Source organism: Trichosurus vulpecula, chromosome 1 (genome assembly GCF_011100635.1).
Source record: "Trichosurus vulpecula isolate mTriVul1 chromosome 1, mTriVul1.pri, whole genome shotgun sequence".
NCBI classification, from domain to species: domain Eukaryota; kingdom Metazoa; phylum Chordata; class Mammalia; order Diprotodontia; family Phalangeridae; genus Trichosurus; species Trichosurus vulpecula.
Window position 1 is genome coordinate 2,005,492 of NC_050573.1, and position 26,117 is coordinate 2,031,608.

At 45.8% G+C, this 26,117-nt stretch overlaps 1 protein-coding gene across 1 annotated transcript; it reads right to left on the minus strand.

The window, feature by feature from the left end:
• Positions 1-312: 312 nt before the first annotated feature.
• LOC118842157 (zinc finger protein 420-like) lies at positions 313-24,168 on the minus strand. The gene is made up of 5 exons (XM_036749780.1): positions 24,095-24,168; positions 23,207-23,362; positions 21,910-22,036; positions 21,569-21,664; positions 313-3,065 (listed from the first exon to the last, which is right to left on the minus strand). The coding sequence occupies exons 2-5, from the start codon at positions 23,225-23,227 to the stop codon at positions 802-804; spliced, it is 2,508 nt and encodes an 835-aa protein (XP_036605675.1). The 5' UTR covers positions 23,228-23,362; positions 24,095-24,168; the 3' UTR covers positions 313-801.
• Positions 24,169-26,117: the final 1,949 nt, after the last annotated feature.

Below are 26,117 nucleotides of genomic sequence, written 5' to 3' on the forward strand. Positions count from 1 at the left end.
TAAAAAGGCCACTGTATTTGCTCAGCAGATCATCAGTGACTTGTCAGAGCTATTTCAGTAAAGGGGTTGGGCCAGAAACTGGATTGCATTGTGCTGATAGTAAGTGATAAGGAATTGGAGGCATAACAGCTGTGTGACCATGGGCAATCCACTGAACCTTACAAAGCCTCCAAGGCCTCATCTGTAAAATACAGATAACAGTACACTGATTTCACAATGATGATGTGAGAATTACTTTGCAATACATCAAACACTCTATAAATGTCAGCTATTATTGAGTACTGACAATTTTTTAAATGAGTTTGGCAATGAAAGGGAGAAGAGGTAAGATAGTAGCATGATTAGGAACACATTAAATTGGGAATATCTGACTGTGTTTTGTAATCAGCTGGGAAAGAGCCAGTATACAGGTCTGAGATACATGTCAGAGAAGAGAAGATTGCTGGAAGATGAAACTGGAGTAAGCAGGAAGTGATGAGTCAAAGACATAGGCCAAGGAATTGGCTTTAATAAAGACACTAAGAAGGAAAAAAGAACAGTTGGCAAGTCGAAGACCTATTGAGAAAGAGAATTAAAGAAGCAAATTCCAATAGGATTGCCACAGTATTCTCAGTAAACTAGGAGCATAAATTATCTGTTATAAGTATGGGGGGTTGGAAGAGGGAGAGAGCTGGCGATTGAGAGGAGAAGCCACCAGGGGAAATTAAACAATGATCTAGTTGATCCATAACGTTTCCCTTTACTTTGAGCTCTCTAATTTTCCATAAAGTATCAAGTCTAACTGAAATCCTTCATACTTTGTTATATCCCTAAAGCTTTGCCTTCATAAGGCTTCTCTTCAGTGTGAATCCTGTAATGTTGAGTAAGGTGCTTGCTTAGGCTAAAGGCCTTCCCACATTCATCACAAGCATATGGTTTTTCTCCACTATGTATCCTCTGATGTTCAGCCAGTCCTGTGCTCAATCGGAAAGTCTTTCCACAGTCATTACATTGATAAGGTCTCTCTCCAGTATGAATCCTCAGATGTTCAGTAAGTCCAGTGCTTCTGCTAAAGGCCTTTCCACATTCATTACATTCATAAGGTTTTTCCCCAGTATGAACTGTCTGATGTTGACTAAGGTGAGCTCTCTGTCGAAAAGGTTTCCCACATTCATTACATTCATAAGGTTTCTCTCCAGTGTGAATTCTCTGATGCCGATTAAGTTGTGTGCTCAGAGTGAAGCCCTTCCCACATTCGATGCATTCATATGGTTTCTCTCCAGTATGATTTCTCTGATGTTCAGTAAGTCCGATGCTCAGGCGGAAGGCCTTCCCACATTCATTGCATTCAAAAGGTTTCTCTCCAGTATGAATTCTCTGATGTTCAGCCAGTCCTGTGCTACGGCGGAATGCCTTCCCACATTCACTACATTCATAAGGCTTTTCTCCAGTATGAATTGTTTGATGTCGTGTAAGTTCTGTGCTCCGTCGAAAGGCTTTCCCACATTCATTACATTCATAAGGCTTCTCTCCAGTATGAATTATTTGATGACGAGTAAGCTGTGAACTTTGACGGAAGGTCTTCCCACATTCATTACATTCATAAGGTTTCTCTCCAGTATGAATTACTTGATGTTGAGTAAGCTGTGAGCTTTGACGGAAGGTCTTTCCACATTCATTACATTCATAGGGTTTCTCTCCAGTATGGATTACCTGATGTCGAGTAAGCTGTGAGTTCTGTCGGAAGGATTTCCCACACTCATTACACTCATAAGCTCTTTCTCCAGTATGAATTGTCTGATGCTGAGTAAGTCCTGCACTCTGGCGAAAGGTTTTCCCACATTCACTACATTTATATGGTTTCTCACCAGTATGAATTCTCTGGTGTACTGTAAGTCGTGTGCTCAAGCTAAAGGCTTTCCCACAGTCATTGCATTCATAAGGCTTCTCTCCAGTATGAATTGTCTGATGTTGAGTAAGCCCTGCACTCTGGTGAAAGGCCTTTCCACACTCATTACATACATAAGGTTTCTCTCCAGTATGAATTGTCTGGTGTCGGTTCAACTGTGAGCTCTGGCGGAAGGTTTTCCCGCATTCATTACATTCATAAGGCTTCTCACCAGTATGGATTCTTTGATGTTCAGTGAGCTGTGAGCTTCGTCGGAAGGCCTTCCCACATTCATTACATTTATAAGGTTTCTCTCCAGTATGAATTCTCTTATGCACAGTAAGTTGTGTGCTCCAGTGGAAAGACTTCCCACATTCGTCACATTCATAAGCTTTCTCTCCACTATGAATTCTCTGATGCTGAGTAAGTACTGTGCTCTGGTGGAAGGCCTTCCCACATTCGTTGCATTTATAAGGTTTCTCTCCAGTATGAATTCTCTGATGTTGAATAAGCTGTGAGTTCCAGCGGAAGGCCTTCCCACAATCATTACATTCATAAGGTTTCTCTCCAGTATGAATTCTCTGATGTTGAATGAGCTGTGAGCTCTGGCTAAAAGCTTTCCTACATTCATTACATTCATAAGGCTTCTCCCCAGTATGAATTCTCTGATGTATTCTAAGTTGTGTGCTCCGGCAGAAGGCCTTCGAACATTCATTACATTCATAAGGTTTCTCTGCAGCATGGATTCTTTGATAATCAATCAAGTCCGAAATATAACTGAAGGGTTTCTCACATTCATTATACTTAGACAAAATCTTCTTTGAGTAAAGTCTATTACATTTTCTTAAGTCTGAATACATCCTAAAGCTCTTTCTGTGTATATCATGTTTATGGAGACTCTTTCCTATGGACACTCTCTGTTGTGGAAAAAGGACTGGATCTAAACCGAAGCTTCTTCCACACTGATTATATTCTTGGCCTCTCACTTTACTGAGAGTTTTCCTTTGGGTGATTTTTAATTGTCCAGAATATTTCTTCTCATTGTCCCGCTGTCCCTCTAATATGACATTGCACTTCCGAGTTTCTCTCAACTTGGATCCACAGGAACTACTGTTTTTGAGTCTTTCTTGGGATGAGTCTTCCATAGAGAGGCCTTGTTTTGTAGCTGCCTCCTGGGTTTCACTGCTTGTCTCCTGATCTGAAAGAAATAAAAACTATAAATTCCCATGCTCCAGAAGTTGTATATGTAGTTTTCTCCTTCACCAAGAAAAACTGAGGCAGCTTGACAGTTCAGTGGACAGAGTTCTGGACCTGTAGTCAGGAAGACCTGAGTTCAAATCCAGTCTCAGCCACTTACTAGCTGTGTGACTCTAAATAAGTCACTAAGCCTCTGTGTGCCTCAGTTTTCTCATCTGTAAAATGGTGATAATGACAGCAACCTACCTCCCAGGATTGTTGTGAGTGTAAAGTGAGATATTTGCAAAGGGTTCTATATAAATAGTAGCAGTAATCCAATCATCATTATAAACCTGTCAAACTTTAAAGTGTAGAAAATAATAATTTGACCTAATATTGTGAGGAAAGCAATCCCTAAGCCCTTAAAGTTTATATATGTGAACTAGTACAGTTTTATAACTATTGACTTATACTGGAGTTCTTATTGCTGATGGCAGCTTTTCACTGTAACCTTGTGAGGCAGACAGGGGCTCTTTCTGCCACCCCACAGTACTTCTTTACCAAGTGAAGTCGACTTATTTTGAATAGTTCTAAAAGGCCAGACTAGAGAAAACAGAAACTCCAAAGAAGGCTAGTATTGGGTCAATATAATAATAATAATAAGCATAATAATATAAAGAATTAATTCTTCTGAGTTTTGGTTCCTACAAAAAATTGCTAAGGAACTCTCTTCCAATAATTACAGAAACTAGGAGAAGGTTTCAGCAACTTGCACTGAATGCATGGTCTTTGTTTTTCTGAAATGGCCAAGTGATGATCATCTATATATGTTTAAATAGAGAATGAAAGGAAAGACAGAATGTAGGGAGAGTGTATTTCAAAGGGCTCAGAGAGAAGATAAGAAGGATCCCAGTGATGAAATTCTACAAGGGAATTCAAGCCCAAGAGAGATAGGAAATGCTCAAGAATGAAATTCTTAAAAACCGAAGAGAAACAATTCTGATACAAAGATGGCACAGGGGAGACAGTACTTAAGATCCTGAGGGTGACTTCAGGAAAGTCACTTAAACTCTGTGTGCCTCAATTTCCTTCTCTGTAGAGTGAGGGGATGGACCTTGATAGCTTCTAAGATCTAGTTCTAAATCTAGGAATCTTTGAAGAAGGGGATTTGTCCAAACAGACCAACATGGATGCACAAAGAACTTGTGGATCCTCTTAAAATAGTAAAACACAAGTACAGAAGATAGCAGCAAGGACAAGTAACAAAAAACAGTAGAGAAAGGGAAGGGAATAAGCATTTACATATCACCTACCATGTGCCAGGCATTGTGCTAAATGCTTTATAAATGCTGTCTCATTTGATCCTCTCAACAACCCACCAAGAGAGGTGCTGTTGTTATCCCTTTTTACAGTGGAGGAAACTGAGGCAAACAGGGTTGAGTGACTTGCCCAAGGTCACACAACTAGTAAGTATCTGAGGCTGAATTTGAACTCAAGAAGATGAGTCTTCCTGACTCCAGGCCCCAGCACTCTATGCACTATGGTGCTCCCTAGCTGCCCACATCCACCATGCTGCCTAGGTGTAAATAAAATAAAAAAACACAATGTCCCGAAAGAGCGATGTTAGGATTGCTAAAGCCTAGAATGAGCTGAGGCTGGTGAAGAAAGCTAAAAGTTACAAAAAGGAGAAGGTTTTTTGCTTTATTAGGTAAAAGAGGAGGATCAAAGGATGAATTGGGCTTTTCAGAGATGGAAGGGACTTTAGGGGCTATCTCATCCAACCCAAACTGGAAAAAAAGTCCCCTGTTAAAGATCTCTTGGCAATTGGTCATAGAATTATTGCTCTACGCCTTCCAAGGAAGTGGAACTCATTACACGACTTCCACAGGCAACCTATTCCACTTTGGAATTTAACTGTAAGGATTTTTCCCTACGATCAAGCCTAAATTTGCCTCTTTGCCCTCCTAGGCCCCAACTACTCCTGATTATGCCTGAGTTCAAGAAGAACAAAGAAATTTCTTCTCTAGCCTTTGAGATTGTCGAAAACCGTTCTCATCTTCCTTGAGTCTTCTCTAGGCCAAGGCATCCATAGTTCCTTCAATTGGTCTGCCTATTGCAGAACCTTGTGGCCCTTTATCATTGGTCCCCCACTGGACAGTCTCCAATGTATCAAAACCCTTACTAATGTGTGTTGCCCAGAATTAAACATGACACTTCAGATGTGGTGTGACAAAGCAGACTACGGCTGGACCATTACCCCGTACTTCCAGAAGCAATGTCTCTTACAGGACACATGAGACTTCTTGTACGCCATACAGGCGTTAATCCATATGAAGCCTGCAGTTGACTAAAATCTACAGATCTTTTTCAAAGTGCTGTCAATTCTTGTCTCTCACAGCTTATACTTGTGAATTTAATCTCTCAACCCCACATTTAAGACGTTAAGATTTGTCCCTTGTAAATTTTATTTTGCTAGATTCAGCCCAATGTCTGTCATGACCTCTTTGGACCCTCTTTCTGTCATTCAGTGTGTTAACTATCTTCTGTAGCTTTGGGTTATCCACAAATTTGATAAACTAGCTACCTCTGCCTTTATCCAAGTCACCGGTAATAAGTGTCAAACAGCCAGGGCCCAGCACAGATCCAGGAGGGGGAGGGGGGAGCTGCACTAGAAGCTTCCTCCAAATTGACCTTGAAGCTTTAATGAGCACTTTGAGTCCAGCCATTCAACGAGGTCTGGTGCCTCTAAATGTACCATCACCTAATGCTCCATTTCCTCCCACAAGAAGAGTATGAGACATTTCATCAACTGCTTAGCTAAAATGTCGATGAATCAGATCTGCAGTATTCCCTTCACCTAACAGGTAAGTAACCCTGGCAGAAAAGCAAATGTGTGCAAAACAAGGCAGAGTTTGTTCTTCATGAATGAAGATTGGCTTTTTGTGCCCCACTCTTCCCTTTAAAAATTTTTTAAAATTTAAGTGCAAAAAGACAAAAAAGGAAACATTTTTACGTATACAGCACAACACAAAAAGATTCAATATGAAACCATGAATCTCCATTTCGTATGGTCTGCTTTTAAAAAGAAAAACCCCACTATGTAATAAATACTATACACATTGTTTTCAAAGCTACTCTCTGTACTTCCTTCTGAGTTTTCTTTTGTTCTCTGCTATGCACCTTTAATTTTTTCTCCCTCCCTTGCCACACTAAAGGTCACCATTAGATACAGAGATGTATGTGTATGTGTGCAAATACATATATTTATATGATACATACATATATGTATATGTGTGTATTGTATACATACATACACATACACACATACATATATATATATATATGTATATATATATCATACTAGATATACTTCTAATTATCAGTTCTTTCTCTGGAGGTGGATAGCATTTTCCTTCACAGATCTTTTGTAGTTGATTTGAGTATTTACAACACTCAAATAACTTAGTTGTCCACAGTTGTTCTTTGAACAATATTGCTATTACTGTATATAACATTCCTTGGTCCTACTCATTGCACTCTTTATTATTTCATGCAAGTCCTTCCATGTTTTTCTAAAATCAGCCGGCTCATCATTTCTTACAGCACAGTCGTGTTCCATCACAATCATATGCCACAATTTGTTTAGCCATTCCCCACTGATGGGCATCCCCTCAATGTCCAGGTCTTTGCCACCACAGAGAAAGCTGCTATAAATACTTTAGAACATAAAAGTTCTGTTCCTTTTTCCCTCATCACCTTGGGAAACAGACCTCATAGTGGTATTGCTGGGTCAAAGGGTATATACATAATTTTATAACTCTTTGGGCGTAATTCTAGATCGCTCTCCAAAATGGTTGGATCAGTTCATGGTTTCACCAACAGTGTATTAGTGACCCAATTTTTCTACATCGCCTCAAACATTTGTCATTTTCCCCTTCTACCATTTTTAGCCAATCTGATAGGTGTGAGATGATATCTCAAAGTTGTTTTAATTTGCATTCTTCTAATCAAAAATGATTTGGAGCACTTTTTTCATATGACTATATATAGCTTTGATTTCTTCATCCAAAAACTGCCTGTTCCTATCTTTTGACCATTTCTCAATTTGGGAAAGACTCATATTTTTATGAATTTGACAGAATTTTCTAGATAGCTCAGTTATAAGACCTTATCTGGGAAATTGTCTATAAACCCTGCCCCCTCCAATTTTCTACTTTCCTTCTAATCTTGGCTACATTTGTTTTATTTGTACAAAACCTTTTTAATTTAATGTAATCAAAATTATTGATTTTACACCTCACAATGATCTCTATTGCACTTATTCATAAAGTCTTCTCTGCTCCACAAGTCTGGTAGACAATATGTTCCATGTTCTTCTAATTTTCCTATGATGTTTCCCTTTATATCTAGGTTGTGTATCCATTTTGACTGTATCTTGGCAAATGGTGTAAGTCATCTAGTCAATGGCAGACCACTTTCCAGTTTTCCCAACAATTTTCTACCAAATAATGAATTCTTTTCCCAAAAGCTTAAATCTTTACATTTGTCAAACACAAGGCTACTATAATTATTTACTACGGTGTGTCACATGTCTACTCTGTGCCACTGATCTACCATTCCATTTCATAGACAGTATCACATAGTTTAGATAATTACTGCCTTGTAACATGGCTTCAGATCTGGTACTGCCACATATGCTCTCTCACAGCTTCCTCTGCAGGTATCTATCCTCATTTGAAGAACACCTCAGAGGCTACCTTCTATGAGGCCTTCCTCCTATGAGGCCTTCCTCAATCTCTCTCCTACTTGTAGCTACTCCACAGAGTTATGGACATGGTAGTAGTGATGGTCAGAGAAGGGAGTTCTGGTCTGGGAAATCCCAATAAGAACTAGATTTTACACAGTGCTCTAACATTTGCATAGCACTTCACAATTTGATCCTCACGATTCTAGGAGAAAGGTGCTATTATTCCCAAGGAAACTGAGGCAGAGAGAGATAGTAACTTGCCCAGGGTCAAAAAGCTAGCTCGTGTCTGAGGATGGATTTGAACTCAGGTCTTTCTGACTCCAGGTCCAGGGCCATGACACCTACCTTCCTCTAAACATGGTGAGCGGAGCCATAGGGCAGTCCACTGACAGACCCTTTTCAGCAGCAATGGTCAATTAGTCAGTCAACAAGCATTTGTAATGGCAGTATTCATTGTATTCCAATTATCAAAGCCAAGAGGCAGGAAAAGGAAGGGAGGGAATGTTTACAGCGGCAGGGCAGGAACTGGCCCAGTGGAGAGGGAGCTGTGTGGTCCCAAGGAGTGCTGAGCTTCTCCCAGGCAGGGGCTTAGGAGGGGGACAGGGCAGCACTTTGCTTTTCTGTCCTGGCACTCTCAGTACCTGTTAAATGACTCAGTGTATATTAAGCAGGCACCAGATAGCTTTTCCTTGAATTTTGTCAAGTAGATTTCTACCTATTTGTTCCTTGGGAAAAAGCAATTCCCACTGGGCTCTGGATGCAGGTGGGTCAGTACCATCTCTGCAGTGGGAATTCAGGTGCCTTGCTCATATCCCCAGACAAGGTCCCATTCTAGCCATGGATTTCAACACTATCTACTGATGTCAAATCTGCCTCTATGCATTAGGACCTTATTTGCTTTTGTCAAAAACCATCGTTCTTTTGCCAACTGACCTCTGAAGCCATGGGTTTTACTGCTGGTGGTATCATGGGTTCCACATGAAAGTCACCAGAAGCAGGGAGAGGTTGTCAGACCAGATGACTCTGAGAACTGATGGCCTTAGTCTAGATCATGTCCTGGAAGTAGGACTGGGAAAGACAAGATGGCTACTTGATGCCAGGTCAACAAGGGATGCTGGAGTCCCTCTCAGCAGCGGGTTGCCCACCACTACCACTCTCCTCGTCGTTTGAGGCAGCTACATGTACAGCCCGGCAGGCCTCAGAACACAAGGCACTCATATTCCCTGAGCTCTCAGCACATGATCTCAAGGTGATGACTTGGACTCCCATCTGTTCTTTAATCCTCCACCTTCCTCACGGAAGTGAGAACGGCCTTCTCTAATCTTCTTGTTGCCTCTGTGGAGCACTTCTCTCATGATTTCCAGGCAAACATCAATCTCCTTAAGAATGTGGAGAGGCCCAGCATCTTTTCGGACCTGTGGCCTGCAGTCCTAGGGGAAGTCAGAGTCCAAGTCCCGTAGGCACACTTGGAAGGTCTCTTGGCCAGCCCTCTGCCTGGCCCTAAGGCAGGATCAGGTCTTCCAAGAAGGCAGCAGTGAGAAGTCTTAGCAGAGCCCAATTCTTCAACATCACCCTCAGAAAACCAGAGGACACTGTCCTCTAAGAGGCAGAAATTCTGGAAATATTCAACAGAACACTTTTAAGAATCACTAAACTATGAGCCAACCTAAGAAAAGCCAAGAAACAATGAAAAAATTATTAATTAAAAGAAATAAAGGAAAAACGCCAGAAATGTACTAGAATAACAGGGCAAGAACAGCAGCTAAGCTAGAATTTTCTCAAGTTGAAATATGAATGGATAAAAACAGGCCAAAGGAGTCAAAGAAAGAAAATAACCTACTCTCTCCCCACTTAGCAACCACCACAAAAAAAGAAGCATGAGACAAAACCAGTCCATTGACAAGTATTCACTCAACACCTGCTCTGTGCTAAGTCCTGGGCTACCAAGAGAAATGAAGCAGCACCTGCCCTCAAGGAGCTGACATTCTACTGAGGCAGACACCAGGGACAGAGGAAGAGACAAAACACACAAGGGAAACTTTGGCTGGGGGAGGAGGCAGAGGAGAGGGAAGAGATCAGGAAAAGCTTCAAGTAGGAGACATCCCTCAGCAAGAGTTCTGAAGCAAACAAGAGATCCTAAGAGGCAGGGGGGACAAGGAGCATTCTAGGCAGCAGAGACAGACTACATATGCATGGACATAGGAGTGTCACATGTTAAAAACAGCAAGGGGTCAAGGTGGAGCCAAGATGACAGAGTGAAGGCAGGGACTAGCCTGAGCTCTCTCCCAAAATCCTCCAAATACCTTTGAATAATGACTCTAAACAAATTCTAGAGCTGCAGAACCCACAAAAAGATGGAGTGAAACAACTGTCCAGCCCAAGGTGGGCAGGAAACGTCTGTTGTACTGGGGTGAGAGCAGAGTGCAGTCCAGCACAGGTGCACCAGCACAGACCTGGCCCCAGCAAACCAGGGGCAGGCCTCAGGGTGACTGAATCAGTGACAGCAGTGGCAGCTTCCAGACGTCTCAGCCCACAAATGGTAAGGGGATCTGACAGTGTGTCAGAAGGAGATTTACAGGAGTCCCTTTGCTGGTACCAAGGGGCAGAACTTTGTTGTATTGCCTATACTTGGATCTGGATCCACTTCTAGGTCTTTTACCCAGGGTTAGAAGGAACACTAGCACAGCAGAGCTTGTGGGCACAGGGGAGCAGGGACCCTGGTCACAGTTCCAAGACTGAAAAGAGTACTTGTGGTCACTCACAAACCAGTGCACAGTATGGGAGAATAATAAACACACTTCTCCCTAGATCATACCTTGGAAGAAACAAAATCTTACAGGTACCCAGAATTACCTCTGAAAATAGCTGCACAAAAAACCTGAAGCTTGGAACAGTGGCCTCTCCACTTGGGAAGCAGAGCCCCACTACAGCATTAAGTTAAAAGTCAAGACAGTGGAAAATGAGCAAACAGAAAAAAAAAAAATTCTGGCCATAGAAAGGTACTATTGTGACAAGGAAGATCAAAACATACACTCAGAAGACAACAAAGTCAAAATTCCTGAATGCAAAGCCTTGAAGAAAAATATGGATTGGACTCAGGCCACAGAGGAGCTCAAAATAGATTTTAAAAACCAAGTAAGAGAAGTAGAGGAAAAATTGGGAAGAGAAATGAGAGTGATGCAAGAAAATCATGAAAAAGAGAGAACAGCCTAGTAAAGGAGGCACAAAAAAATTTAAGGAAAACAACACCTTGAAAAACAGAATAGACCAAATGGTAAAAGAGTTACAAAAATCCAATAAAGAGAAGAATGCCTTGAAAAGCAGAATTGGCCAAATGGGAAAAGATACATAAAAATTGTCTAGGGTCTTTTTTTTTAAATTATGGTTTTCAGGTATTCCAATAATTTTAAAATTATCTCTCCTGGAACTATTTTCCAGGTTAGCTGTTTTTCTAATGAGATATTTCACATTGTCTTCTATTTTTTTCATTCTCTTGGTTTTATTTCTTGATTTCTCATAAAGTCATTAGCTTCCATTTGCTCCATTCTAATTTTTAAGAAATTATTTTCTTCAGTGAGCTTTTGGGCCTCCTTTTCCCTTTGGCCAATTCTGCTTTTCGAGGCATTCATTGGCTCTTTGGACCTCTTTTGCCATTTAGGTCAGTCTAGTTTTAAAAGTGTCATTTACTTCAGCATTTTTTGGGGGTCTCCTTTAGCGAGCTGTTGACTCATTTTTCACGATTTTCTTGCATCACTCTTATTTCTCTTCCCAATTTTCCCTCCACTTCTCTTACTTGATTTTCAAAATCCTTTCTGAGCTCTTCCATGGCCGGAGACCATTTCATATTTTTCTTGGAAGCTTTGGATGTAGGAGCCTTGACCTTGTCTTTCTCTGGTTGTATGCCTTTATCTTCCTTGTCACTAAATGTATAAGAAAATACCTTTTCACCAAGAAAGTAACCTTCTATGGTCTTATTCCTTCCCCTGCACCCCCCCTCCAATTTTCTCATTTTCCCAGACAGTTACTTGACCCCTGAGCTCTTTGTTAAGTGGAGGGTGTACTGCCCCACACTTCAGGGGTTTTGTGCGGCTGTCCTCAGAGATATTTCTAGGGACCTGTAAATTTTCAGTCCCTCCAAAGTGGTATGATCAAAGGAGAGGTATCCACTCCTTTCCTGGCCTGCACTCTGGTCTGTGATCAGACCACAAGCACTCCCTTCTGCCTTGGAACTGCAAGGAGGACTCTCTCTCCACAGTCACCAGAAGCTCTTCCACTGATATCAGTGTTCCTCCTAGCCCCAGGATCGCCACCCAGGGCTGCAACTCAGATCAGCTGCTTCATTCCCACACCATCTGTAAGACAAGAGTTCCAGAAGCAAAACTGACCATAATCCTTCAGGGGAAAAAATGGATATTCAATGAAATAGAGGACTTTCAAGCATTCCTGATGAAAAGACCAGAGCTGAATAGAAAATATGACTCTCAAATACAAGATGCAAAAGAAGCACAAAAAAGTAAACAGGAAAGAGCAATCATAAGGGATTTCATAAGTTTAAACTGTTTATATTCCTACATGAGAAACTGATGTTTATAACTCCTAACAACTTTCTCATTATTAGAGCAGTTAGAAGGAGTATACATAGGCAGAAACCAGAGGTGTGAGTTGGATGTGATACTATGATTATCTAAAAAATAAAATAAAATTGAGGGATCAGAAAGAAGACTACACTGGGAGAAGGGGAAAGGGAGAGGTAGAATAAGATAAATCATCTGATGTAAAAGAGGCTGTAAAAGATTTTACAGTGGAGGAGGAAATATAGGAAACAGGAAGGAGAACTTCACATGAACCTTATTCTCATCAGAATTGGCTCAGAGAGAATAATATACACACTCAGTTAAATGTGGAAATCTATCTTACCATACAGAAAAGTAGGAAGGGAAAGGGATAAGAGAAGGGGAGAGAGGAAGCTAATAGAAAGGAAGGCAGTTTAGGAGAAGTAAAAGTCAGAAGTAAAACACCTCTGAGAATGGACAGGCTAAAAGGAAAGAGAGAATAGGATAAGTGGTGAAAATATTTTAGGATGGAGGGAAATACAGTGAGTTTCCCTGATAAAGACTTCATTTCTCAAACATAGAAAACTGAGTCAAATAAATAGAAATAAAAGCCATTCTTCAACTGATAAATGCTCAAAGGATATGAACAGGCAGTTTTCAAAGTAATCAATGCTATCTATAGTCATGTGAAAAATGCTCTAAATCACTATTGATGAGAGAAATGCAAATTGAAGCAACTCTGAGCTATAACCTCAAACCTGTCAGATTGGCTAATATAACAGAAAAAGAAAATGACAGAAGTTGGTGGGAATGTGGGAAAATTAAAATACTATTTCACTACTGGTGAAATTGTCTATGGGTTCAACCATTCTAGAGATTGGAACTATGCCCAAAGGGCCATAAAACAATGCAGACTTTGACAAAACAATACCACCACTCTATCCCACAGACAAAAAACAAAAAGGAAAAGGCTATTTTAGTGGCGGCAAACAATTGGAAATCGAGGGGACGTCCATCATGTGGGGAATAGCAGAACAAGTTGTTGTATATGATTGTGATGGAATACTACTGTGCTCTAAGACATGATGAGCAGGTTCCCCTCCGAAAAACATGGAAAGACTTACACGAACTGATGCGAAGTGAAATGAGCAGAATGAGAACACTGGACATAGTAACAGCAACATTGTATGAAGATCTGCTATGAATAACAGCTATCCTCAGCAATGCAATGATCCAAGACAATTCTGAAGGACTTAGGAGGAAAGGTGCTGTCCATCTCCAGAGAAAGAGCTTGTAGAGCCTGAATGAAGATTGAAGACACTTTTTCTTTATTTTTCTTGGATTTTGGGTCTGTGTTTTCTTTCACAGAATGACTTACATGGAAATGTGTTTTGTATGACTATACATGGATAACCTATGTCGACTTGCTTGCCTTCTCAATGAGGGAGGGAGGGAACGAATTTGAAACTCAAATTTTGAAAGAAAAAAAAAGACCGTTAAAACTGTTTTTACATGTAATTAGGAAAAAATAAAATATTAAATATGATTTTTAAAAAACAGCAAGGGGCCAGTTTGGTTGAACCAAAAAGTGTAAGAAAGGAAATAATAAAATGAAGTTGAAAAAAAAAACAGGTTGGGGCCAGCGAAGGACTTTAAAAGCCAACTAAAGCTTATATTTGATCCTGGAGATAAGAAGGCATTAAAGTTTATTAAATAAAGTACTAACACATTAAGAGCTGTGCATCAGAAAAATTATTTTGGTAGATGTGAGGGAGTGGGGAGAGACTTGAGGAAGACACACCATCAGCTACTGCAATAGTCCAAGTATGAGGTGAGGAGGGCCTGTATCTTGGCAGTGACCATGTTAGTGGAGCAAACGGGATGCATACAAAAGATGTAGTGAAGGTCAAACACAAACCCCTCAGGATTTGGCGATTGATTGTTTGAGTAGGTGAGGGACAGTAAAGGAGAAATCAAGAGGGAAATTAGCCCAAGGGAACTCAGGACAAGATGATGGAGACTATAAACATGACAACGATAGATTCTATGAATAGGAGAACTATTTTACTAGAAGACAAAAACAGCCCAAGAAACAGCACAGAACGGGGGAAAGAAAAGCTAAGAAATTACTCCAGAGAGAAAACTGATGTCTCTAAGTGCAGACTGAAGCATATTTTTCCCTCCATGTTTTGGGTGACTTTAATGCCAGAGTAGGCAAAGACTATCAGACATGGCAGGGAGTCCTTGGGAGCAGTGGAGTCAGAAACAGCAACAGCACTGATCACTTACTACTGAAAACTTGTGCAGCTCATGACCTTCTCTTCACCAACACTGTCCTCCATTTACCTAAATGCAATAAAACTTTGTGGATGCACCCTCGCAGCAAACATTGATATTTAATAGACTATGTCATTGTAAGAAGAGACAGACAGGACGTGAAAGTGATGCAGAGTGCTGGACTAATTACATATATCTCCTCTCCAAACTAAACACTGGCATTCAACAAAAGTAGTGGCTCCAAGGCAAGACAATTACTAAAGAACCTAATGTCAACAAATTAGAGCTCTTCTCTGAGCAGGAACAGTTTGTTGCTAACTTGGAGGGAAAGTTGAGCCAACTTAGAGTTGGCAACAGTGGAGCCGAAAAGGAGTGGGCAGCTTTCAGAGATTTGGTGTATAGCACTGCAATTGCTCATCTGGGTCAGAACACTCACAAACATAAAGGCTGGTTTGATGATAATGAAGGGGAAATTCAGAAGCTGCTAACTGAAAAACAAGAACTCCACAGGGTTTACCAGCAGGATAGTTCACCCACGTCTATGGAAACAGCATTTAATTTTATCAAAAGTACAAGCAAAGCTTAGAGAGATGCAAGATTTTTGGCTCAGTAAGAAGGCAGATGAAATTCAATTTTACCCTGATAGTAACAATCCACAGTGCTTTTATAATGCCCCGAAGGCTATTTATGGGCCAAAGACCTACAGGACATCTCAGCTACTCAATGCTAATGGAGCCACATTGGTTAGGGATAAGGAGGTGATCCTGGAGAGATGGGCTGAACACTTCCATAGTGTTCTCAACAGACCTTCATTAATCAATGCTGAAGCCACGGACCGTTTACCTCAGATTGAAGTCAATCCCTCCCTAGCTGACGTTCCAACAGAAAAAGGGTTTCAATGCCATTAGGCTCCTCTCCTGTGGCAAAGTGTCTGATGCTGATTCTATTCCAGTTGAGATTTACAAGGCAGGGGGTCCACTATTCATACAAAAGATGACTGAAATTTGCTAGGCTATACAGCAAGAGGGATTTATCCCCCAGGAATTCAAAGATGCCTCCAGGAAGGAAATAGGTTGTCATGTGACAATCGGGGGAAAGGTGTCTCTCTTTGCTGGCAAGATGTTTGCCAGAGGCCTCCTAAATAGGCTGACCCTTCACCATTGTGGCTTCAGAAAGGGCCACAGTACAGTCAATATGGTGTTTGCTGTCCAACAACTCCGGGAGAAATGCCAGAGACAGAAGTCTATTTACAAAATTCATTGATCTATGAGGGCTTGTGGAAGATCATGGCAAAATTTTGTTGCCTGGAGTTCATCAGCATTGTACATCAGATTCCCAATGGCGTACTTGCATTAGTTCTGGATAATGGACGACGCTCTCATGCTTTCCCAGTAACAGATGCAGTAAAGCAGGACTGTACGCTTGCTCCCATGCTTTGTAGCATGATGTCATTGGCAAAAACGGCATCAAGGTCAGCTACTGCACTGATGGTAAATCCACCTTAAAAAGGCTACAAGCCAAGACCAAAGTGGAGGGAGTGTTGGTGCATGACTTTTTGTTTGGAGATGACTCTGCACTCAACGCAGCCTCCGAAGCAGAGATGCAACAAGATATAGATCCATTCTCTGCTGCTTATGCTCACTTTGGCCTAACAATTAACACCAAGACACAGGTGCTCCATCGGCTGCCGCTACACCATCCATACGTTGAACAGCAAATGGAGAAGTTCTGAATGCTGTGGATAAGTTCACTTACCTTAGTAGTGTACATTCCAGGGATGTACACCTTGATAATGAGGTCGACACATGCATTGCCAGAGCTAGCTCAGTGTTTGGGAGGCTCCAAAGGAAAATATGAGAGAAGAGGTATTAGACTGACTACCAAATTGAAGGTCTACAGAGCTGTGGTGCTGACCTCACTGTTGTATGCCTGGGAAAGCTGGACAGTCTACCAGCGCCGTGCCAGGAAACTGAACCACTTCCATTTGAATTGTCTTAGGAAGATTCTGAAGATTTCCTGGCAGGATAAGGTGCCAGACACTGAGGTCCTTACTCGAACTAAACTGCCAAGCATTCAAATTCTGCTTCAGAGAGCGCAACTCTGATGGGCTGGCCACACTGTTCAAATGTTTGCCTAAAAGACTATTTTGTGGAGAACTCGGGCAAGCATTCACATGGTGGTCAGAAGAAGGAATATGAGGACACTCTCAAAGTCTCTCTTAAGAACTTTGGATTTGATTGTGTGACGTGGGAGACATTGGCACAGGACTGCTCAGCATGGCGTGCCCCCATCAGAGAAGGTGCTTGCTCTATAAGGAAGGCAGAATTGAAACAGCTCAAAGGAAGTGCAGGATGTACAAGTTTGGAGTATCCACCCCAAATGTTCACACAGACTATTTGTGCCTGACCTGTGGTAGAGCATTCCGAGCTTGTACTGGCCTGATCAGCCACAGTTGAACACACTGAAACTTGACTCCGACACAGAGACGCCATTTTGGCCAAAGGACAACAACCAACCAACCAGCCCCCATCCAAGTGATTTTCCTAAAGCAAAGGTCTGACTATGTCATACTCACACAACAAACTCTAGGATCCCATATAAATTCTCCACTTGGTATTTAAAGCTCTTTGCAACCAGGTCATTCCGATCTCCCTGGGTTTTTACACATTTCTCTCCACGTGCCATCATACTAACCCGTGCTCCATCTCTGGTGCTGGCCATCTGCCATGCCTGGAATACTCTCCCTCATCACCTCTGCCCCTTAACTTCCTTCAAGATTCAGCTCAAATCCCACCTTCCTCATGAGCACTTTACAAGTAACGCTGAACTAAAAGTGCCTCTCCTACGTAAATCACGGCCCGCGTCTTCTCGATGGATCTTGAATGCACATGGTTCTATGCACATGGTTTCTCTTACTGGACTGAGCTCTGTGAGAGCAGGGGCTGTTTTTGCCTTTTTTTGTGTCCCCAGACCTTAGCACAGGGCTTGGTACACAAGTTCTTAGTGAGCACATGTGGAAAGGACTCTTTAAGCCTAAAGAACTTGTAGGAAAACTGAGAGAGTTTGGTAGAAAATCACACCAGCTTGTGGATACTGTATAACCTAAAGGCTGCTGGATGACACAGTGGGCCTGCAATCAGGAAGATGCTTCCTAGCTGTGTGACTTCAGATGAGTCGCTGAACCACCGTCTGTCTCTGTTTCCCCATAAGTGAATGAAAACGCTAACAGCACTTACCCAGCAGGTCTGCTGTGAAGCTCAAATGAGATGTTTGTTAAAAACTTTGAAAACCTGAAGGCTCCATGTAAATGGGAGCCATTACTATTATTATGACATAATAGGCCGTGACAAGGTAATCAATCTAAATTTAGAAAGTGACATTGTAAAAATACTAAAGAGGAACAAGAAGAAATAGCTTTCACAACTAGTTAGTTGTTAGCAAGCAAGGGACAGATGAGAATCATAAAAGACAAAACAAAAGGCCTTCCAAAATGATAAATGTGGGAGAAGATGTGGGGAAATTGGAATGCTAATGCATTGTTGGTGGAGTTGCAAACTGATCCAACCATTCCGGAGAGCAACTTGGAGTTGTACCCAAAGGCAAACTGTGCATACCCTTTGACCCAGCACTAGGTCTGTATCCCAAGGAGATCATACAAATGGGGGAAAGGACCCACATGTACAAAAATATTTATAGTAGCTCTTTTTGTGGTGGCAAAGCATTGGAAATTGAGGGGATGTCCATCAGTTGGGGAATGGCTCAACAAATTGTAGCACATGGATGTCATGGAACACTATTGCTCTATAAGAAATTTTGTGCAGGCGGATTTCAGAGAAACCTGGAAGAACTCACACGAACTGACACTGAGTGAAGTGAGCAGAACCAGGAGAACATGGTACACAGTAACAGCAACATGGTGCAATGACCAACTTTGATACACTTAGCTCTTCTCAGCAAGACAATGATCTAAGACAAGTCCAAAAGACTTATGATGGCAAATGTTACCCACATCCAGAAAAAGAACCATGGAGACTGAATACAGATCAAAGAATACCATTTTCTCTCTTTTTTGTTTTGTTTTTTCTTTCTTGTGGTTTTCACTTTTGTTCTGATTCTTCTTTCACAATATCACTAATGTGGAAATACGTTTAATATCATTGTACATGTATAGCCTATATCAGATTGCATGCTGTCTTAGGGAAGGGAGCGGAGAATGAGGGAGAAAACATTTGGAATTCAAAATCTTATGTGCTAGAACTTTTTTTAAAAATCCTTTAACAAAAATTCTTCAAATAAATAAGCTCTGATTTTGATACCCAGGAACTAAAATAAATAAGGACCATAATAAATGGTTTTTTTTTAAAAAGGCTTTTGCACAAAGTCAATGTTGCTAGAAATAAAGACAAATGTGGAAAAAATTTCCTTCACGTATCTCTGATAAGCATCTGTTATTCAAGATATATAAGTAAATGACACAAATTTACAAGACCATGATCTATTCAGCAAGTTCAAAGGATGTGAACAAATGTTTTTCAAAAGAATTGTCAAGTCTTATGAAAGGCTGTTCCACGTCACTAACAGGAGGAATGGAAACTCTAAGGTTTCCCATTACAACCAAACCTGGGGCATTGACACGATGGAATGATCAATGCTGGCAGGTCCTTGGGAAGACAGGCCCATGCTAATGTTGGCCAAGTTGTAAAATGATCAAACAATTCTGAAAAAACTCAGGGCAATTACATGAGAAAAGTTACTAACTGTCCCCATCTTTGACCCAGCAATCCCATCCACACATACCCCAAGAAGGTCAAAGAGAAAGACCCCATCTCTAAGAAAACATGCTTAAGAGCATGGACCTAAAAACTAGATGAGTGCCCAGCGGTAGGAACATCACTGGGCCACAATGGGAAAGGAGCCCCCGGGGACAGAGCCAGCAGGCATCAGCCAAGGACAAGGTCGATGGAGCAGGCCATCATCAGGAGAGAAGACGAGCAGGGGTAGCTACGTGGGAGGTGAGACCAGCAAGAAGCAGCATTCCATGCGCAGCCCCTGCCTCCCCGCCTCCGGCCTCAGCTCAAGGTCTGAACAAGGGGGCCCCACATGGGAGCTCATCCAAACTGGGCAGGGCTGACTTGGGCACCTCACCCCTCCCTAGAAGATCTGATAGACCTGATGGACAGATGCGTGGTGTTCAAAGGAAGGTAGAGAGGCTGGTATGATCCACACATTCCAGAACACAGGATTACATTGGCCAAAAAACAGTCAAAGGCAAAGATGACTCATGAGGATTGAGAAGCTGCCCCCACCCCTTGACAGATATGATGAGAAGAGGTGGAGACAAAAGATGACAAACCCTGGTGCCTGCCCTCCTAACAGGGAGACAACAAACGAATGTGCACAAACAAGCTCTATTCAGAATAAATGGGAGAGAAGCAGCGCAGAGAAGGCAACAGGAGGGCCGGGAGGCTTACTAAAACAGGTGGAACTAAGGGGTGGATGAGGGGGCACGGGGGAACAGTCTGAAGGATGCAGGAGCCCGGGGTCACTGGATGGAAGCACATGGGATGGGGAAAGGAGGAGGGGGCAGGGATAGGAAGGGCTCTGAAGGCCAAGCCGACCACAGTGTCTTTGCTCCTGGAGGCCACAGGGAGTCACTGAAGTTTACTGAGGAGGAGAGGGATGTGATCAGACTGGTGCTTTAGGAAATCACTTTGAGTGGAGCATGGGCTGGAGAGGGGGAGACAGAGGCAGGTGGACCTCTAGCAGCCGCCACCAGAGTCCAGGCCTGAGGTGAAAAGGGTCTGCACCAGGCACGGAAGGAGCTTGCTGGTGGCTTTTAAATGTCAACAAAAAATAAAGGACAGAGAAGACCAAGGACACTGTTCCTGTTTTCTTAAGGTGACTAGTGAGATGGCAGTGAGACGGGAAGTGGGGCAGGCACAGAGACAGGGCAGAAGAAGGGCATTATCCGCTGAGCCTAGAGGGGTGCAGAAGGAGCCACACCTGGGAGGAGACTGGGTGAAGGGGACAGGAGGCGGAGGAAGGGAGGAAGGAGGAGGGAAGGAGGGAGGCAGGAAGGAGAGAGGGAGAGAGGGAGGAAGGAGAGAGGGAGGGAGGAGGGAAGGAGGGAGGAAGGAGAAGGGAGGGAGGAGGGAAGAAGGAAGGGAGGGAAGAGGGAAGGGAGGAAGGAGAGAGGGAGGGGGGAGGAGGGAAGGGAGGGAAGACGAGGGGGGAGCAGGAGGGAAGAGAGAGGGAGAAGGGAGGGAGGGAGGAGAGAGGGTAGGAGGAAGGAAGGAGAAGGGAGGGGGGAGCAGGAGGCAAGAGGGAGGGAGGAAGTGGGGGTAGCAGGAGTGAAGAGGGAGGGAGAAGGGAGGGAGGGAGGAGGAAAGGGAGGGAGGGAAGGAGGAAGGAGAGAGGGAGGGAGGAGAGAAGGAGGGAGGGAGGAGGGAGGGAGGGAGGGAGGAAGGAGCAGGAGGGAAGAGGGAGGGAGAAGGGAGGGAGGGAGGAAGGAGAGAGAGAGGGAGGAGGGAAGGAGGGAGGGAGGAAGGAGAGAGGGAGGGAGGAGGGAAGGAGGGAGGGAGGAGAGAGGGAGGGAGGAGGGAAGGAGGGAGAGAGGGAGGGAGCAGGGAGGGAGGAAGGAGAGAGGGAGGGAGGAGGGAAAGAGGGAGGGAGAGAGGGAAGGAGGGAGGGAGGAAGGAGAGAGGGAGGGAGGAGGGAAGGGAGGAAGGAGGGGGGAGCAGGAGGGAAGAGGGAGGGAGGGAAGAGGGAGGGAGGAAGGAGAGAAGGAGGGAGGAGGGAAGTGAGGGAGGAGAGAAGAAAGGAAGTAGTGGACACCTACCAAGAGGTGCCCCTCACCCCCCAGCCTGGGCTGCTCTGAGGAGAGCTGCCTGGATCCCCCCACAAACGGCCTTGGCTAGGTCTAGGCTGCGCCTTTCTGGTCTGACTCACCTGCACGATGGCCTCTCTGGACTCTGCCTTCTAGTGTCCAAGGTCCTTCGCCTCGCTCCAGCAGGCCCATCACATCTGGGCTGGACGCTGCCAGTCCTGCTCAGTGGAAATGAGCACGTGCTGGGGACAGAGCCTGTTCAGGCAGCCCCAGCCCTTTCCTCTTGGGGACAAACGGCTATGCCAGGATGCGCTCCCAGGAAGGGGAGCAGAGTCCCTGCTGAGGGCGTGGGCATCTGGGAGGACTTTAGATTTCTGCACCAGGACTTCTGGGGAGAATGGAAGGGAAGAGAGGGGGTGAATCGGCCCCGGGAGATCCTGAGCACCGGGGCGGCCGTCCTTACCCAGGCACACCAGGTTCCTGTAGTTCTCCAGCATCACACTCCGGTATAATTCCTTCTGGGCAGGGGTCAGCTGCTCCCACTCCTCCACGGAGAAGTCCACTGCCACGTCGCTGAGCGTCACCACCGCCTGCAAGATCAAACCCCAGCGCTCTCTCAATGGCCAGCTCTGATCAGGGCGTCCACCTCCGACAAAACAGGGGCCACTCACATGAGGGAGGGGATCCCTGTGGGCGACGCCAGTGTAAGCGCTGCTTTGCCTGGGCCTCGTATTTTGTTCGAGGCTTTCTTGCTGGGCGCCCTGGGGGCGCGGGGAGGGTGTGCAGACCACTGCCTTGCCTCTCTTTCTCCTGTGGGCGCCGGCGCCCCTTTCCTGGTTCTCCGGCAGCTGCACAGTTGCCTGCATCCCACTCTCACACTGAGTCGAACCCTAGACCGGGGCTTTGGAGGATCCCCTGGAGACTGCCCATCCTCGCCAAGTCCCACCGTGGCCCCGTATACACGCGAGCACATGCAGAAATCCAGCGACGTAACATTGGAGCGGCATGTGCGTGTAGAAATGGGAAGAGGCGCATGGAGAAGGGGTGCCTGAGCTGAGCCTTGAAAGAAATGAGGGGGCCCAGAGGTAGAGGCAAGGAAGGGGGTGCTGCCTGGGATGGAGAGTTCTGAGCCTGGGCACTGGGTGCGAGCTCTGCCCCGACTTCTCAGAGGCCTGCCAATGAGCCCGCACAGGGGTCTCTCCCGAGCGTCTGCCTGGGGGGCTGAGAGGGTGCCTGTGGAGCGCTCTTACTGACTAGGGGCACAGATGAGTCCCTGACGTTGGCCCCGCGGAGCTGACCGCTGTCTCATGCACATGCTGCCCTCACAGTGTCCGGCTGCAGCCTTGGCCCCGGCCTGCCTGGCGTCCACCTCAGCCCTGAGGCTGAGCGACCCGTGCTGAAGACTCAAAGCCCCTTGACATGCCCAGGACCTGCCTGGGAAGGGACCCCTCCATCTGACACATGGGGAAAACGAGGCGTCCAGAGTCACAGGATCCGAACCTGGGTCCTGTGGCCGCTCAAACTTGCCTGACGGTAGGAGGGCTGGAGTCTGGGATCAGGATACCCACCCAGCGGAAGGATGGACAATGACCAATCCGGCCTCATCCTCCTCATTTGTGGGTGTGTGTGGGGGGGCGCCCCCTCCTCGGGGCCTCAGGGGCTTCCTGGCATACCTGTCTGCACAGTCAACTCAGTACCAAGCCTGGACGCGCCCCCCGGCCTCAGTCTGCCCGCCCAAGATCCCAGAGGGGGCTGCTCACCTGGAGGGTCCCGGGGGCCATTCCCGCCTCTTCCTCCTCCTCTTCTTCCTCCAGGCTGCCAGGACTGGGCCAGGGTGGACAGAGACAGCAGGCTGTGCTTGCATTCACTCCTTCCTTCCTTCATTCATTTATACATGCATTCATTCTGCAGCAGGCCTGGGAGACAAGACAAAAGAAAACCAGCCCACCCTCAGTTAGTCAATCAACAAACTCCTGGTAGCATCCTCCCGGGCAGGGGCCTCAGACACCCGCAGAGGCTGCCCGGTATGGGGTGGGGGGGACCAGGGGCCCCCGGACCTCTGAGCACGTCCTGCAGAGGGGGAAGGTCCCTAGGCGCCTCTTTCTGCATCGCCTGCACCTGGTACACAGCAGGTGCTTAATCGGTGCTGACTGGCTGGTCAGCAGGGGCTGGCCTGGGGCTGCCCCAAGGCAGCTGGAGGGAATTTTCCCACCAGGACCTCCTTGAGCTGGGCCCAGAAGGAAAAGGAGGCTTTGGGATGGGGGGGGGGGGGAGACGGCCTTTGGGGGAGGAGGTAGGTGCTGAGTCCCGGCTGCGGAGCCTTGAATGCCTAGCCAGGAACTGGAGACTAAGGAACTGAGGAGCCACAGGGCACGTGAGAACAAGGCAGTGACCACAGGCAGGAGGGGAGGGGCGGTATCAGACAGAACATCCCGGCAGGGGCGCCACTGATTGGCTGCCTGGCCACGCCCCCCGGTGACCGACCAATGGGAGCGCTCGCTGGTGGAGGGGGCGGGCCCAGGGCAGATTGCGCACGCGCAGCCTTACCTTCACCTGCGCTTTCCTCCCTCCCAGAAAGCAGCAGACCCAGGCCTGCAGCGGCCTGTCCCTGCGCATGCCCCAGCCTCCGGCCCTCATGCCTCACTCACCCGGGCACGGGACGCGGGACTCAGTCCTGGCGGCGTCGGCTGCGGCAGAGCCCAGGAGGGCGCGCACCAAAGACTGGCCGCCGGAAGCGGAAGTGATACGTGTCCCGGTCTCGCCCTCTCTGAAGATGAGGTCATTGGTGCGTAAGACCTTATGGGAAATGTAGTTCGGGCAGTGAGGCAAGCCGCTCAGAGCGTGAAGGCGGACAACCTCCCTTCCCTCTACCCCGCCCCGCCCCCCTTCCCGGACAGTGGTGGACACCTCTCCGGGAGCAGCTGGGTCTGGTCCCCAAGTCCCACTTCCCGTGCTTTGTCCCTCGTGCTGCCCCAGGTGTTCCCAGGGCACGTCTGACGGCCTCTTCCACTTTTACTGGGGTTCAGGGACCCCCTCCCCCCAGAGCAGCGTCCCTGCCCCCACTTCCCTCTCTGACCCCAGGATCGTCTTCTGTCACCATCCTCCCCTGATCACGCCCAAGACGGCGTCCCCCAGGGCTCCGTCCTCCCCCTCTATCCCACCTCATCAGGCCCCCGTGGATAGAATTGTTGGGGTTGAAGGGAAGTTTCAGGGACCCTCCCCCAAAGACCGCAGCGCCCGACAGGGTCGTGTGCAATGAGGTCACGGACTCAGGCACCTTGAAGTCAAGGTGCCAAAGGTTTGTTGTTTCTCTGTTGTAGGGAGCAGCCCCTGAGGGAACCTGCCTCTTAACTGGAATGATGCTAAAGTTTCTCTAGGAAAAGCCGTGGTTCATCCGGCACATGCGCTGATCAGGTGATGACCTACAGCCTGGGTCACCGGCCTCCTTCCCCACTGGAGAAGGGGCTTCTCAGGTTGTACTTTCAGTCTCTTCCGTCTGTGGCAAGACAGTGCGGTGAGCTGCAGTCTATCGGCCCCTGGATTGAATCAATAGCCGATAATTCTGTGGTTACACAACAGTGTTTAGAGGTGAGTTCCTTCAGAGGCCAGCTTGTTCTTGTGAAGGGGAAAGATAGTTTGTTTACTGTGCCCCACTCTGGGGAGAAACTTGTCAGGGATGGTGTTTTGAAGCTAGGGAGAAATGTGATCTTGGAATTGGGGTCCAAGCACAAGCACCCAATCAGAATGATCTGCTCTGGGCTGATGCCTTTCCTGCCCCAGCCGCTCTGCTGACCTCCAGTATACCCCTGGAACTCCACCTTTTCCCCACCTCCAGCCCCTTCCCTTCTCTGTCACTATCTAGCCCACCCCCACCCTCTCAGGTGCCCAGGCTCCCAACCCAGGAGTCATCCCCCAAATCCAATATGGCACCAACACATGTCAATGTCACCTCTGCAACATCTCTCCAACAAGCCCCCTTCTCTGATGCCCCAACCCTGGTGCAGGCCCTCAGCTGGACTACTGCAGTAGCCCCCAGGGTGAGTGGTCTGCTTGCCTCAAGGCTCCAGTCTGTTTTTCCATTCAGTGACCAAAGTGCCTCCTAAAGTAAAGGCCTGACTGTGTGATTCCCTACTTGATAAACTCCCCTGGCTCCCCATTGCCATAACTAGCAAGTAGAGAAGGTTCTATCTGGCATTCGAAGCCCTTTGTAACCCTGCCCCCCCCCTCCTTTTCCAATCTTCTCGAACTCTACACCCTTGAACACTTCCCCTTTGAGCCAGTGACACTGGCCTCCTGGCTGTTCCACCAAGACCCTCCATCTCAAGGCATCCCCCATGCCTGCAATACTCTCCATCCTTCACAAATATTCCTCAAACTAGAACTCATACTCCCTCATTTATAAAATTTAAAAACTAATTAGATGTATCGACTTATATGACAACCGTTACATCTTGGTAAATCTTGAAAATGCCTGCAATATGTCCATCGCTCGTTTTACGTGTTGGCGCTGAGTCTGCAACACTGTGACAAATTCGTTAATTCATCAGGAAACCACACTTGTATCACGTTGGATATTAAGCATACTTTTGAAAAAGTCAATTTTCCCAAGATCTTAATTTTAGCCCACAGGATTTTGAAAAACTTTATTTTCCTTTTAAACCGGAATACCAA